The sequence below is a fragment of the Acinonyx jubatus genome, chromosome D3, assembly GCF_027475565.1.
Source record: "Acinonyx jubatus isolate Ajub_Pintada_27869175 chromosome D3, VMU_Ajub_asm_v1.0, whole genome shotgun sequence".
Lineage (NCBI taxonomy): Eukaryota > Metazoa > Chordata > Mammalia > Carnivora > Felidae > Acinonyx > Acinonyx jubatus.
The window spans coordinates 14,598,040-14,612,150 of NC_069392.1; the positions used below are offsets into that span (position 1 = coordinate 14,598,040).

At 36.4% G+C, this 14,111-nt stretch overlaps 1 protein-coding gene across 3 annotated transcripts in view; it reads right to left on the reverse strand.

Annotated features, from left to right (window-relative positions):
- The window catches only part of TAOK3 (TAO kinase 3), a 177,846-nt gene that overhangs the window by 59,469 nt on the left and 104,266 nt on the right, over positions 1-14,111 (reverse strand). For all 3 annotated transcript variants that reach the window (XM_027043820.2, XM_027043822.2, XM_027043821.2), the window contains exons 8-9: positions 12,669-12,782; positions 10,519-10,610 (exon numbers count right to left, since the gene is read on the reverse strand). In XM_027043820.2, coding sequence (XP_026899621.1) covers positions 10,519-10,610; positions 12,669-12,782 — 206 coding nt within the window. The remainder of the gene's footprint in view (positions 1-10,518; positions 10,611-12,668; positions 12,783-14,111) is intronic.

Sequence of the window (14,111 nt, forward strand, 5' to 3'; positions counted from 1 at the left end):
GTCTCCCTCTCTCTCTCTGCCCCTCCCCTGCTCACATTGTGCCTCTTTCTTTCTTTCAAAAATAAACAAACATTAAAGGCCAGGTGTGTTAAGACTGGACTTGTCCTACAAATACATTCGTCTCAATTTGGCTATCTCTGGCTATCTCTCTTTAGATTCTGTCGTCTCTCTTTCTGCCCCTCCCCCACTTGCTGGACTGCTCTCTCTCTCTCTCAAAAATAAACGTTAAAAAAAAAAAAAGAGTAGTGAACTTTAAGCCATTGACAGTATTCCCACAGAAGACAACTATGGTTATTCATTCATGATACTTTGGAGGGGCCTCTTACAGTCTTGACTAAATGTTCTCTGATACCTTTAAAATGTGGCAGTCTACTATTCTACAAATATTTTTTCTTAACCTCTCAACAGGATACTATACACTCATGAAATAGATACTAGTATTACAGGGGCATGAACTGATAATAAGTAGAAATTTGAAAGTTATAGTGTGGAGGCGCCTAGGTGGCTCAGTCGGTGAAGCGTCCAGCTTCAGCTCAGGTCACGATCTCATAGTTTGTGGATTCCAGCCCTGTGTTGGGCTCTGTGCTGACAGCTCAGAGGCTGGAGCCTGTTTCAGATTCTGCTTCTCCCTCACTCTCTGCCCCTTCCCCGCTCATGGTTTGTCTCTCTCTCTCTCTCTCAAAAATAAATAAACATTAAAAAAAAAAAGTTGTCGTGTGGACAAATGGATTTGTATCTGTTTCAAATGTACAAGAGTTCAGGTTTAGATTCAGGTTTTTTTTTTTTTTTATTTTTCAGCAGGGACACGCTGGAAAGCTTGGCCTTCTGCTAACTTCAAGTATTTAAATTCAGGTGGAACTAGGAACTCATCGTGTAACCATCAATGATTTCCCATCATTCTTAGGACAAAGTCCGGATCCTTAAACCATAGCCAGTTTACCTTTATCAACATGACCGTAGATGAGGTGCCTAAGTGGCTCAGTCGGTGAAGCATCTGACTTCAGCTCAGGTCATGATCTCACAGTTTGTGAGTTCAAGCCCCATGTCAGGCTCTGTACTGACAGCTTGGAACCTGGAGCCTGCCTTGGATTCTTTGTCTGTCTCTCTCTCTCTCTCTCTCTCTCTCTCTCTGCCCCTCCCCTATTTGTTCTCTGTCTCTCTCAAAAATAAACAAACATTAAAAAAATTAAACAAACATTAAAAAAATTAAACAAACATGACCCTGGCGACCTCTAGCATTTCATTCTGAGAAGTAATGCCTCCACCCTCTTCTTTTGCTTCACTGAGAGAACCAATTTTAGAACCTTTCACACATACTGCCTCCTCTGTTTGGACTCCCCTCTCACTTTCATTCCCTCAACTTTATCTGGTTAATTGTTGCCAACCTTTCAGACTTCACCTTAAATATAACTGCATTTTGCATTCATTTCATAAATATTTATTCAGGGATTATTATATGCTTGTAAGCACTTCCTCAGGGAAGCCTTCTCTGACTTCTCAGACTATTAGATTCTGTTACTGCAAATTATGTTTTTCCTTTCTACTATGGACCACAACCATAATTATTTGTGTAATTCTTTACGTAATGTGGGTCCTTTCTGCTAAGCTTCATGAGGACAAGGACAATGCCTACTATATTCATCTTCGCATTCCCACTGTTAAGCATAGCACCTGGTATCTATTTTTGGTGGTTCAAAAATACCCATAGAATAAATAAATGAAGGTAAGGCAAATTAAAGCAAGGAAGAAACTTTGTCAGCAAATAATCTTGGGCAGCAAGAAGTCACAAAAATGACTGAGGAGCGACTAAGTCTTGGGGCTTCCATCAGACGCTATGTGATGGCTTCATTCACTGCCAGAAGGATAGGAGCCTTCTCACTAAATGGCAAAAGATATAAAATTCAAGCTGCTAAGAAGAACACTGAATTGCACAGGAGAAACAGCCAGGAAGGGGGACTAAAGAAAGAACAGGAATTTGGAAAGAGGATGAAGGAACAAAAAACAACAACAAAACCCAATTCAACAGTGACAAGAAAGGCAGTAGCTTGGAAACGAAGAGGGAATGGTGAGGCCATAAGTAGCCAACACTCCACTGTGAACGACACAAGACAACAGCCAGCCACACAATGGTAGAATAGCTTTAGTAGTTAGAAGCACATGACCACAGGTACTCTAAACACACAACATAGTTCTGTGGTCTGAGAAGCATTTGCTAAATACTAGTTTCAAATGGCCTCAGCTATGCTCAAGTCCTTTGCTAGATGTGCTACATAAATCCTCTGGGCCATGGTGACAGGATTCATTGCTAAGCCAGCATACTATAGAGCAACGGTTGGGAAACTATGGCCTGCGGGCCAGATTCACCTAGAAGCCTGTTTATGTAGTTTTATTGAACTACAGCCACGTTCATTTATAAACATATTGTCTATGGCTGTTATTATGCTCAACAGCAGAGTTGAGTTGTTATGACAGAGAATGTATGGTCTGCAAAGCCTAAAACACTTATTATCTGGTCCTCTACAGAAAGTTTGTCAACCCCTTACTATAGAATATAATAGTCTGCATACGATCTTCCACATAAGCAGCAAAATAGGAATTGTGAGTGCTTGTGAAGCCACCTTGTGATATGTAATTCATATCTTCTCAAAAGAAGGGAGGAGGGTGGAATCCTACAAAAGGTGTATTAACTAAAAGAAAAAAATAGTGATTTCTATTTAAAGACAATGGCCAAGTTTTTGTGGCAACAGGTTTCTTACAAACCAATGTGCCTGAAAAACATAATAATTAGTGATAACAATAGTTACTACCACTTACTGAACCCCTACTACATGTCAGGCACTCATTGCTGTCGGTCGTAATTCTCACGATAGCTCAGCGAGGTAAGCGTGATCATTCCAAGCATTATTTTCCAACTAAATAAACTGAGGTTCAGCTAGTCTGAATAACGAAACTAAGTCACATAGTAAGTGGCTAAATTGGGATTTCAACCCACCTTGTAAGAATCCAAGAAATGTGTTATTTTCACTAGGTCTCAGTGTCTTTTTGACAACCTGGTGCACTTTATGATAGATTGTACTGGGATTTAAAAAAAAAAAAAAAGGTGGGAGGGGTCCTGGCTGGCTTGGTCAGAGGAGTCTGTTGCTCTTGATCTCAAAGTTGTGAGTTCAAGCCCGACACTGGGTGTGAAGATTACTTAAAAATGGATAAACTTAACTAAATAAATAAACTTTAAAATTAAAAAAAAAAAAAGCAGCAGCAACAGCTTCAGAAGCGTAAATATGCCTGCCTTCCCCTAACGGCCATCACAACATTCATTTATTAACAGATAAACAATGAGTGGTTAACATGAAAGAAGAAAAGTCCAGGCAAAAACCTACATAAAGACATGTTTTTGGGTTTTGTTTTGTTTTGTTTTCCTGGAGAATTCATTTCTGAGCACAATAAATGCCCTGACGAGGCTAATGGACCATTTGCCAGCTTCTATCATAACCTCTATAGGTAAACTAAGTTAAGCATCTGTAGGTTAAACAAATGAACATCATATTAACTTCTCTTGGAATAATCTTGAAAAATAAAATTTTTGCTGACTGGCCAATTTCAGTGTCCAAGGTTTTCAGAAGATTCTTGCATGTAACTAGTTCTCTCAGTGGAAAATTAATTTAGCAAAAGATAATTTATAGAATAGGCTTCACCACTATGGAACTGTAGAGCTTGATCCAGGAAAAAGGGACAGTGCCAGTAACATTATCATCTTCCTCCTTTGTGATGTTACCCTAGCAATTTAAATTACAAATTAGGGAGCTTTGAAAAAAAAATGCAGTATTATAGAAGTAATGTCATAAGGAAAGGGTACAACATTATCCACAAGTTTCAAGGTAATTTCAATATTAAAAGTACAATTTAAAGTATTGCAAACATACAGAAAACTTGGAAAAATCATTAGCTTCCAGTTTTATATGCAGCAATTTGGTCTTTTTTTTTCTTCATGTAAAAAAATACTCTTCTTTTATATATGCATTAACAAGATTAATGCTAAGGAGATATATAGCAAAGCTGTCAAAAAGGTACTTGAATGGTCTATTGCACTAGCAATATAATACATTTTGAATAATTGTTGATAAGTTAAATGTCCTTGGTAACAATTTTACTTAATGAATATTAACTGAGCAGGTACTACCATTTTTCTCTGAATCTAAGATGCTACTGACTATAAAATGTACACTGTTTTATGTAAAACTTGGGGAAAAATGCTGCCAATTATAATTATAAAATGCAATTGCCTGTAAAATAACCACCAGTTTTAAAGAGATGTTAGAATGTCAATTAAAATCTTGGATGAAATATGACATATATCATGATTGCGTTGATAATGGCCAACATTTATTGAGTACAGTATATAGAGATTATAATAAGAAGAACTTTAAATTCAGATTTTCATTTAATCCAGACAATTCTAGTAAGGTAGGAGATCTTATTACACAAATTTCATAGAGAGTTCAAACAATTTGACCAAAGTCACGCAACTAAGAAATGGCAGAGCTAGAATTAGAACTCAAGTTTGTCTGACCAAAGTCTATGCTTGTAAGTGTAGTTCATTTTATAAAAGGCAATCAAAGTTAGGCTGATACAGAGACAGTGTTTTCATACATACTTTAATTCATTTTTATAAAAAAATAAAATCAAAAATTAAGCACAAACCAGGGCCTCTCTCAAGAGAGAAAGTACTAGAAGCATCTCCTGGGATGACTATTTGTTTCACCCAGTGTGAACTTCTGTTTGAAACTTCAGTCATTACTACATCTACATAGTACAAAAACTGATGTAATGGTGATCTTGAATGATCATAAAAGGGTATATTCTGTTTGCTTTATTTAAGAAGGCTGGAAAGGGTAGAATCTATACTACATTTAGAAAGGTTATGGTAAGAAAAAAAATTGTAAAAACAATGGGTGGACGCTAATAAGCTGTGAAATTCAACTTGGGTAGTACATCCTCTTAAATTTTCATAACTGAGGAGATGCTGCTACGGTTTCAGTGTTTTAAGTATAATTTTGGTTCACTTTGGAATATAAATGACAAAAAAAGGAATAATCCTACGTACGAATGCCATTAGCTGTTATTGAGCATTTGCTATGTGCCAGGCATTATGCTAAACACTTTACATGTGTTATTTTACTGAAGTCCAGCAACATCTATTGATAAATATTGTTATTTTCACTTACATGAGAAACTGAGGCTCAAGGAAGTTAAGAAAGCTGTTCAGGCTCTCATACTCAGAATGAACATGTTATGCAACTCCAAAAGGTGTCATCCACATCCTAGACTATGTGAATGCCCGCTGGTGTTATGTGTAGCCACATGGGGTGGTCCTGCCCACTAAGTGTTGGTGAAGCCAAAATTCAAATCCAGGGTGTCTAATTTTGAAATTTACTCTATACTGCTAACTCCATGCTAGGCAGAGGGTAGGGTTGTTGTTGTTGTTTAATCAAATGAATTTAATTTCTCATTTTTAAAAAGTTAAATTCTTTAATATTTCAAATATGTAAAAACATGCAGATTATGACACCTACCATTTAGATTTATCAGTATTTTGCCATATTTGTTTTTTCTTCCAAATAAAGTAAGAAAGTAGATATATCTTTATTCTCCCTCCTCCTTCCAGAGAATTTTCTATTCTGAAGTTACATTTTACATCTATGTTCTTATGTTTTATTAGTATATGTATACTGATACACACTCATAAACAATATAAAGTGTTTATAAAACTTTCATAATTGGCATCATACTGTACCTATACTTCTGCAACTTTGTTTGTTAAATATTCAATGTTATGATTTTGAGATTTATCTATGATGATACATGTAGATCCAGTTCATCCTTAACTGTGATAGAGCATTCCATAATTAATTTATCCATTCCTCACTGGGTAAGAATTCAGGTTGTGTCAACATTTTCTAGCTTCTACACCAGCTTGCATTATCATACACATTTCCAGTGCACGTGCATAAATATTTATTTAAGGAATATGCTTAGAAGTGAAATGTTGGGTCACTGAGACTGCCCCTCATCAACTTTACTAGATGTTGCCAATTTATATTCCAAAGTCATTATACCAATTTACATTTCTACCAACAGTGTGTGCGTTGCTGTTTCCTTAGCAGCTTCCCCAAATTTATTATCCCCAGACTCAAGAACTTTTGCCAGTCTGGTAAATGTGAAAGGGTTTTAACTTGTATCTCCCTTATTACTAGTGAGTCTCAGTACCTTTGAAGGTTTGATGTCCATTTAGATTTCCTTTTCAATGAACTGGCTGATTATGTTCTTTGCCCATTTTTCTACTGGCTGTTTGTCCTTTTATTTATTAATTTATTTTATGTTTATTAAGTTTTGAGAGAGAGAGGGAGAGGGAGAGAGACACAAGAGGATCTGAAATGGGCTCTCAGCTGACAGCAGAGAGCCTGATGCAGGGCTTGAACTCACAAACTGTGAGGTCATAACCTGAGCTGAAGTAAGATGCTTCACTGACTGAGCCCCACCCAGGTGCCCCTCTTTTTATTTTTGATAAAGAAATGTGATAAATAAATTATAAGAGGTCTTTATATGTTCTGGACCAATACTCTGTTGGTTAGATATGTTTTAACTACTTTCTATTAGCCTCTGGCTTGTCTTTTAATTTTTGTACCTTACATAGCTTTGTATTTCAAAGTACTAAAAGTTATATTTGTCACTGTTTTCAAAATACTTTTAGAAAAATTATACCCACACCCATAAATGTGTATACTCCTATAGTAACAACAGTAACAATAACTACATTTATATAGTGCTTATTTAAATTTTTTTTTTTTACATTTATTTATTTATTTTTGAGAGACAGAGAGAGACAGAGCATGAGCAGGGGAGGGGCAGAGGGGGAGGGAGACACAGAATCAGAAGCAGGCTCCAGGCTCCGAGCTGTCAGCACAGAACCCGATGCGGGGCTCGAACCCACGAACCGTGAGATCATGACCTGAGCCAGGGTCGGACGCCCAACCGACTGAGCCAGCCAGGCGCCCCTAGATAGTGCTTATTATATGACATGCCATGTTTTAAGTATTTCATGTATATATACTTTTTGAGTATAGTTGACATACTAATTTATATAATTAGGTTTTATTGTCTGTTCTATTGGATATTAGTCTCTCCCTACATTGACACTGTATTGATTTAATTATGATGGTATGGATTTTGGCAGAGTGATTTTTCTGTCCAAATTCTACTTCTTCAAAATTGTCTAGGCTAGTTTTGGCTCTATGACTTTGAGGACTACTTTGTCAAGTTCTACATACTATTGTTGGAAGTGCATCAGGTGTCCCATTTAAAGTATGCATATATTTCTGAGTACCCCCCCCCATCATTGTGAATAAATTAGGTTAATTTCCCTTTCAGTGGAAGAGAGAATAACACAATATTAGAATGTAAAGAAGAAATATATTTCCTCAATATCCTTTAACAGAGGACCAGTCAAATTGATTATGGCATGTCCTTAATAGTGGAGTAAGATGATACAGTGAAAAATGAAAAACAGGTTTAAGTTACTAATATAAAACAGATCTCCAAGATGTCGTTAAGTGAAAAATCAAAGTACCACTCATATGTTAATTTGGGTGGGAAAAGGAATATAATAGATGTATATCTATATTTGTTTGTACATTTGTAAAGAAACTCTGGAAAGATATACAAGAAATTAGTAACGATGTCCCGTGTGTACTGGCAGAGGTGGGAAAGGAAATGGGGAAATAGGGCCAGAAGTTGAAGAAGTTCTTTCATTGCATGTCTTTATACATTTTTTGATTTACAAACCATGTGAATATTACGTATTTTTTCAAAATTAAGTATATATTCTCTCTTCCATGATTCAGTTTTAAAAAAAAATTAATATTTCCTTAAGGTTAAAAAAAAGAGACAAGTCATGTATATTTATCATATGTTTCTTTGTTCAAGGAAGGGGTCAATGAAGCAGCTGGGACATGGAATACCAAGTATCTCAAGTTGTCTTCACAAGCCAAACATTTTAGGAAAAATAAAACTATAGTCTGAGAATCAAACTGGAACTCAGAAATTCTTATAGGATCAATTTGGATACCAGAATGGAGGAAAATAACCAAAACCAAAAACCAAAACAAAACAAAACTAGATGAAGAAATTTTTAAAAACAAATGTTAAAAAAGTAAAGGTATTTATATAAATTTTAAATTAAAAAAATCTAGATAAAGTCAGTCTTGTGCTGGAGCCAGCTCTCACTGGTCTCCCGAAGGTCAAATGGGCATACCTTTCTCCAACTCCACAGTAACCCAATCTCCCCCTCCCCCACCACCTGAGAACCATTGGTTAAATTTGCCAGTATAGGACAGCAACATGCAGAAGAATGAAACTAGACCACTTTCTTGCACCATTCACAAAAATTAACTCAAAATGGATAAAGGACTTGAATGTGAGACAGGAAACCATCAAAACCCTAGAGGAGAAAGCAGGAAGAGACTTCTGTGACCTGAGCCACAGCAATTTCTTACTTGACACATCCCCAAAGGCAAGGGAATTAAAAGCAAAAATGAATTATTGGGACCTCATGAAGATAAAAAGCTTCTGCACAGCAAAGGAAACAATCAACAAAACTAAAAGGCAACCAACGGAATGGGAAAAGATATTTGCAAATGATATATCAGACAAAGGGCTAGTATCCAAAATCTACAAAGAGCTCACCAAACTCCACACCCGAAAAACAAATAATCCAGTGAAGAAATGGGCGGAAAACATGAATAGACACTTCTCTAAAGAAGACATCCAGATGGCCAACAGGCACATGAAAAGATGCTCAATGTCGTTCCTCATCAGGGAAATACAAATCAAAACCACACTCAGATATCACCTCACGCCAGTCCGAGTGGCCAAAATGAACAAATCAGGATACTACAGATGCTGGAGAGGATGTGGAGAAACGGGAACCCTCTTGCACTGTTGGTGGGAATGCAAACTGGTGCAGCCACTCTGGAAAACAGTGTGGAGGTTCCTCAAAAAATTAAAAATAGACCTACCCTATGACCCAGCAGTAGCACTGCTAGGAATTTACCCAAGGGATACAGGAGTACTGATGCCTAGGGGCACTTGTACCCCAATGTTTATAGCAGCACTCTCAACAATAGCCAAATTGTGGAAAGAGCCTAAATGTCCATCAACTGATGAATGGATAACGAAACTGTGGTTTATATACACAATGGAGTACTACGTGGCAATGAGAAAGAATGAAATATGGCCCTTTGTAGCAACGTGGATGGAACTGGAGAGTGTGATGCTAAGTGAAATAAGCCATACAGAGAAAGACAGATACCATATGTTTTCACTCTTATGTGGATCCTGAGAAACTTAACAGAAACCCATGGGGGAGGGGAAGGAAAAAAAAAGAAAAAAAAGAGGTTAGAGTGGGAGAGAGAGCCAAAGCATAAGAGACTCTTAAAAACTGAGAACAAACTGAGGGTTGATGGGGGATGGGAGGGAAGGGAGGGTAGGTGATGGGCATTGAAGAGGGCATCTTTTGGGATGAGCACTGGGTGTTGTATGGAAACTAATTTGACAATAAATTTCATACAATAAAAAAAATAAAAATAAATTAAAAAATAAATAAATTTGCCAGTATACCTTTGGATAAGGGTGACTTTAAGATACACTAAAGTTCAAAATAAACAATCAGAAAAATAAGAATCTGTGGCACGTTAGACAATTTTAGATAAATGGATAAATACAACAATGTTTGGGGAACAACTTTAAAGCCGAGGGCATCTGAGTTTCTAACTTCTATCTAACATGAAGTCTCTGAGGTTGCTCTTTAAATGGGTCAAATATAGATTTTATAGTCAGATCTTTGATAAGCCTGCTATTACTTTTTCAGATTTCCTCTTTACAAGTTGGACTGTAAATTACTACTGGGAAGGAGGACATAAATTATCATTCATGATATGGAGAATGGATATTTTTCAAATATTAACACTTATTACTATTGTATATTCCCACATTTGCTACTTGCTATGTATGCTCAAACTCTTTTATTTGTTTATTTATTTATGTATTTATTTTTTAATTAAATTTTTTTGAGGTTTATCTTTGAAAGAGAGACAGAGCATGAGTGTGAGAGGGGCAGAAAGAGAGGGAGACACAGAATTCAAAGCAGGCTCCAAGCTCTGAGCTGTCAGCACAGAGCCAGGACTCGAATTCATGAACTGCAAGATCATGACCTGAACCAAAGTTGGTTAACCAACTGAGCCACCCAGGCAACCCTCAAACTCTTTTAAGTTAATAATAAAATGTAGCAGAGAGAAAACAATCTTCTGATGTTATACAAAAGCATAGGAAAAAATATAACAATTCACAGTGCCTGGCCCACATATAACAGTAGCCTATTAAATCATACATAGATGGATGAATGAATTCATAATCATAATCAGGAGTGTTTCTCAAAAGTATAATACAAACAACTCTTTTACTCACCCAATTCAATACAGGTGATTCCAAGTGACCAAATATCAACTTTCCCATCATACTGTCCTTCGTCCATAGCTAAGATCACCTCTGGAGCCATCCTGCCAAATGCAATGTGCAAAATTCATATTGCAAATTAAAAACAAAATTCGTCTAATAAAGTGAAACAGCTGTTTGAGCATATTCTAAAGTTTTATCTGATAAGGATATTATTTCCTTACACAAATCATTAGGAAAAACACTGTTCAAAATATAGCCAATATACTCAATGATTTACATGAAACAACACATTATTTTTAAAAAATCCTGGTTCCACCATAAACTATCATTTTATCTCAGCGAAATTACATAACGTTCCTGTATATCACTTTTTCCATCTGTAATGTGGAGAGAATTCTAGTAGCTACCTCAGAAAGATTTGTAAAGGATTAATATGTATGAAACACTTAAAGAAATAACTATAGACAACAGGAAAAATACTTATGGAGCTATTTAAAACAATATAATCAGCTATTTCAAAGATACTACAATGTAGAAAATAAATAAACAGGCTATGGTAATGGATACTGTTTGTCCATAATGGATTTTCATAGGAGGGGAGGGGCCTTATCAGTTTAATATGCTTTGTTTTCTGTTAGTGTAAGTGGCTGCTTAGTAAATGCTACTTGATGATCATTGACAGAAAAAAAATTCAAATAGTAGCTGACTTGTTTTAGTAGGTAAGTAATTATCCAGGGATATAAGTCATTCTCCAAGGTACAATGAAATTCCAATGTATCTGTGGAAGGAAGAAAAGGAATCTTGAATAGATGGGGGTGAAATTTTAAGTCAGAATGACAAGTTAGGTAAAGTTTCAGGAAATTTAACAAAGGTCTTTAGAGATGTTGGATAGAAATGGGCAGAAGACATGTCTTCTTTCCAAAGACCTTTCTTTGGCTAACAGATGGCTAACAGACACCATGAAAAGATGCTCAACATCACTCATCATCAACATCATTCATCATCAGATCAAACCTACAATGAGATACCACATCTGTCAGAATGGCTAATGTTAACACCTCAGGAAACAACAGATGCTGGTGAGGATGCAGAGAAAGGGGAACACTTTGGCACTGTTGGTGGGAATGCAAACTGGTGCAGCCACTCTGCAACACAGTATGGAGACTCCTCAAAAAACTAAAAATAGAACTACCCTATGACCCAGCAACCGCACTATTAGGTATTTATCCAAAGGATACAAAAATGCTGATTCAAAGGGGTACATGCACCCCAGTGTTTATACCAGCACTATCAACGGCCAAATTATGGAAAGAGCCCAAAGGTCCATGAATGGATAAAGAAGATATGGTGTATATATATATATACAATGGAATATTACTTGGGGATTAAAAAGAATGAAATCTTGCCATTTGCAGCAACATGGATGGAACTACAGGGTATTAGGCCAAGCGAAATAAGTCAGTCAGGGAAAGACAAATATCACATGACTTCACTCATGTGAAATTTAAGAAACAAAACAGATCAACATCGGGGAAGAGAAGGAAAAATAAGATAAAAAGAGAGAGAGAGACAAACCATAACAGATTCTTAAATACAGAGAACAAACTGAGGGTTGCTGGAGGGGAGGAGAGTGGGGGGATGGGCTAAATATGATGGGCATTAAGGAAGGCACTTGCTGGGATGAATCACTGGGTTCTACTCCTGAAACCGATACTACACCATATGTTAGCTAACTTGAATTTAAATAAATTAATTCAAAACAAAACAAAAACAAGAACCTGGATTTCTTTCATTAGAAAGTAATATTTCTACTTATTGGCTAGTTAGAGGTTAAAGAGAATACCTTGTCCTTGTCTAAACATTCTGCCTCAAGAGAAAAGTTCAAAAGAAACTTAAATGAAATCTAAAACCTGAGCTTGGCCAGTGAGTTGATAATCCTGCTCAGTTTACACCCAGTGACATCAACCTTATTTGAACAAGTTAAAGTCACTGGAAATTTTATACTAAGAGTGTTTCTTTTTGCTAGTGAGTTTTCTATCCTTCTTTAATGAAATCTCATTTGGGGCACATGGTGAGACATCGTCAAAAAACCAAACCAAAACAAACCAGTGCTATGAGTCCATCTTGTTCATGTATGCACGTTTTAAAATTCTACATACCAGTAAGGTGTGCCCACAAAGGAGTTGGCAGGAGAGGCCATTGAGGCAGATCCAAAATCAGCTAGTTTCACCTGACCTGGCTCTGTTAGAAGAATATTTCCAGCTTTAATATCCCTATAGGAAAAAATAAGAGGGTTAGAAAATTACTTTTCAACTCTGATTATGGAATAGGTCAGAGCATGCAATTAATAAGACAAAAAGTTTATTTAAAAAAAGCTTGCTCAGATTGCCAGAAGGGGATTTAGTAATTACTGCATGTTATAAGGGGGCCCAGATTCCTGGGTATACTTACAGGTAGGTCATAGTAATTACTAAAAGGTAGAGCTTTCTTTAGAGGGAGGGAATGCAAAGAGAAAAGGCAGACATGGCAGACAAGGAAATCCATTCAATTACTACACTCAAAAAAGCATATTCTCAGATGCTGATCCAGTCGTCAACGGTATTCCTTACGCTGGGAAAATTGGCACCATTTGTAACTGCCTTTTTTTTTTTTTTTCCAAATTACATAAGGTTTTTAGAGTCTAAACAAACCTTCAATAACTCTATTATCTACCTACCAATAAACCTCAACTACACACATACCTTTTCTTTCTTGCCTGTGACCCTTTCTCTCTGCCTTAATTGTAACTGCAACTCTAAGGCATTTGAGGGTACATGTTATATAGAAGGTGTTATTTTAAAAATAACACTGTACAGTAAAAAGAAGACCCTGAAAGATCAAAACAAACAAGGATTAGGGATTAGGAAATTGCATTTCTATTGTATTATGACAAAGAATCGCAAGTGGTTATTACTAAATCTATTAGATATTTTATGCAGCAAAAAGCTTTTGAAATATGATTTAAAAAATTCATTGTTTAGGATGATAATTTAGAATGAAAACATGTGGATGTACTCTCTATTCTCTTCAAAAAAAAGCATGAGGTGTAATGACTATTAGGAACCAAGAGTTATAAATCGATGGGCCGTGGAAAGACAAAGCAGAGAGAATGAGGAAAACTTATGTTATGGTGAAAATGATAAGGTTCAAATGTTTGAAAACAATGTCTCCAAAAATCTTCTCTTGAAAATTCAGTTTCTTTACTCACGATGACATTAGACGTTGGCAGAGAAAACTAAAAAAACATTATTTCTCTAACAGCAGAAAAATATCTTTTCTCTATTACTTTCAGTTAGAACACTGACTTGTCTTTTAAAGTTTATTTATTTTTGAGAGATAGAGACAGAGCATGAGGGGAGGGGCAGAGAGAGAGGGAGACACAAAATCTGAAGCAGGCTCCAGGCTCAACGCTGTCAGCATAGAGCCTGACACAGGGCTCGAACTCAAGAACTATAAGATCATGACCTGAGCCGACGTTGGAGGCTCTTAACCGACTGGACCACACAGGTGCTCTTGACTTGTCTTTAAATCAAAATAATAAAAAATCTGAGACATGGTATTTA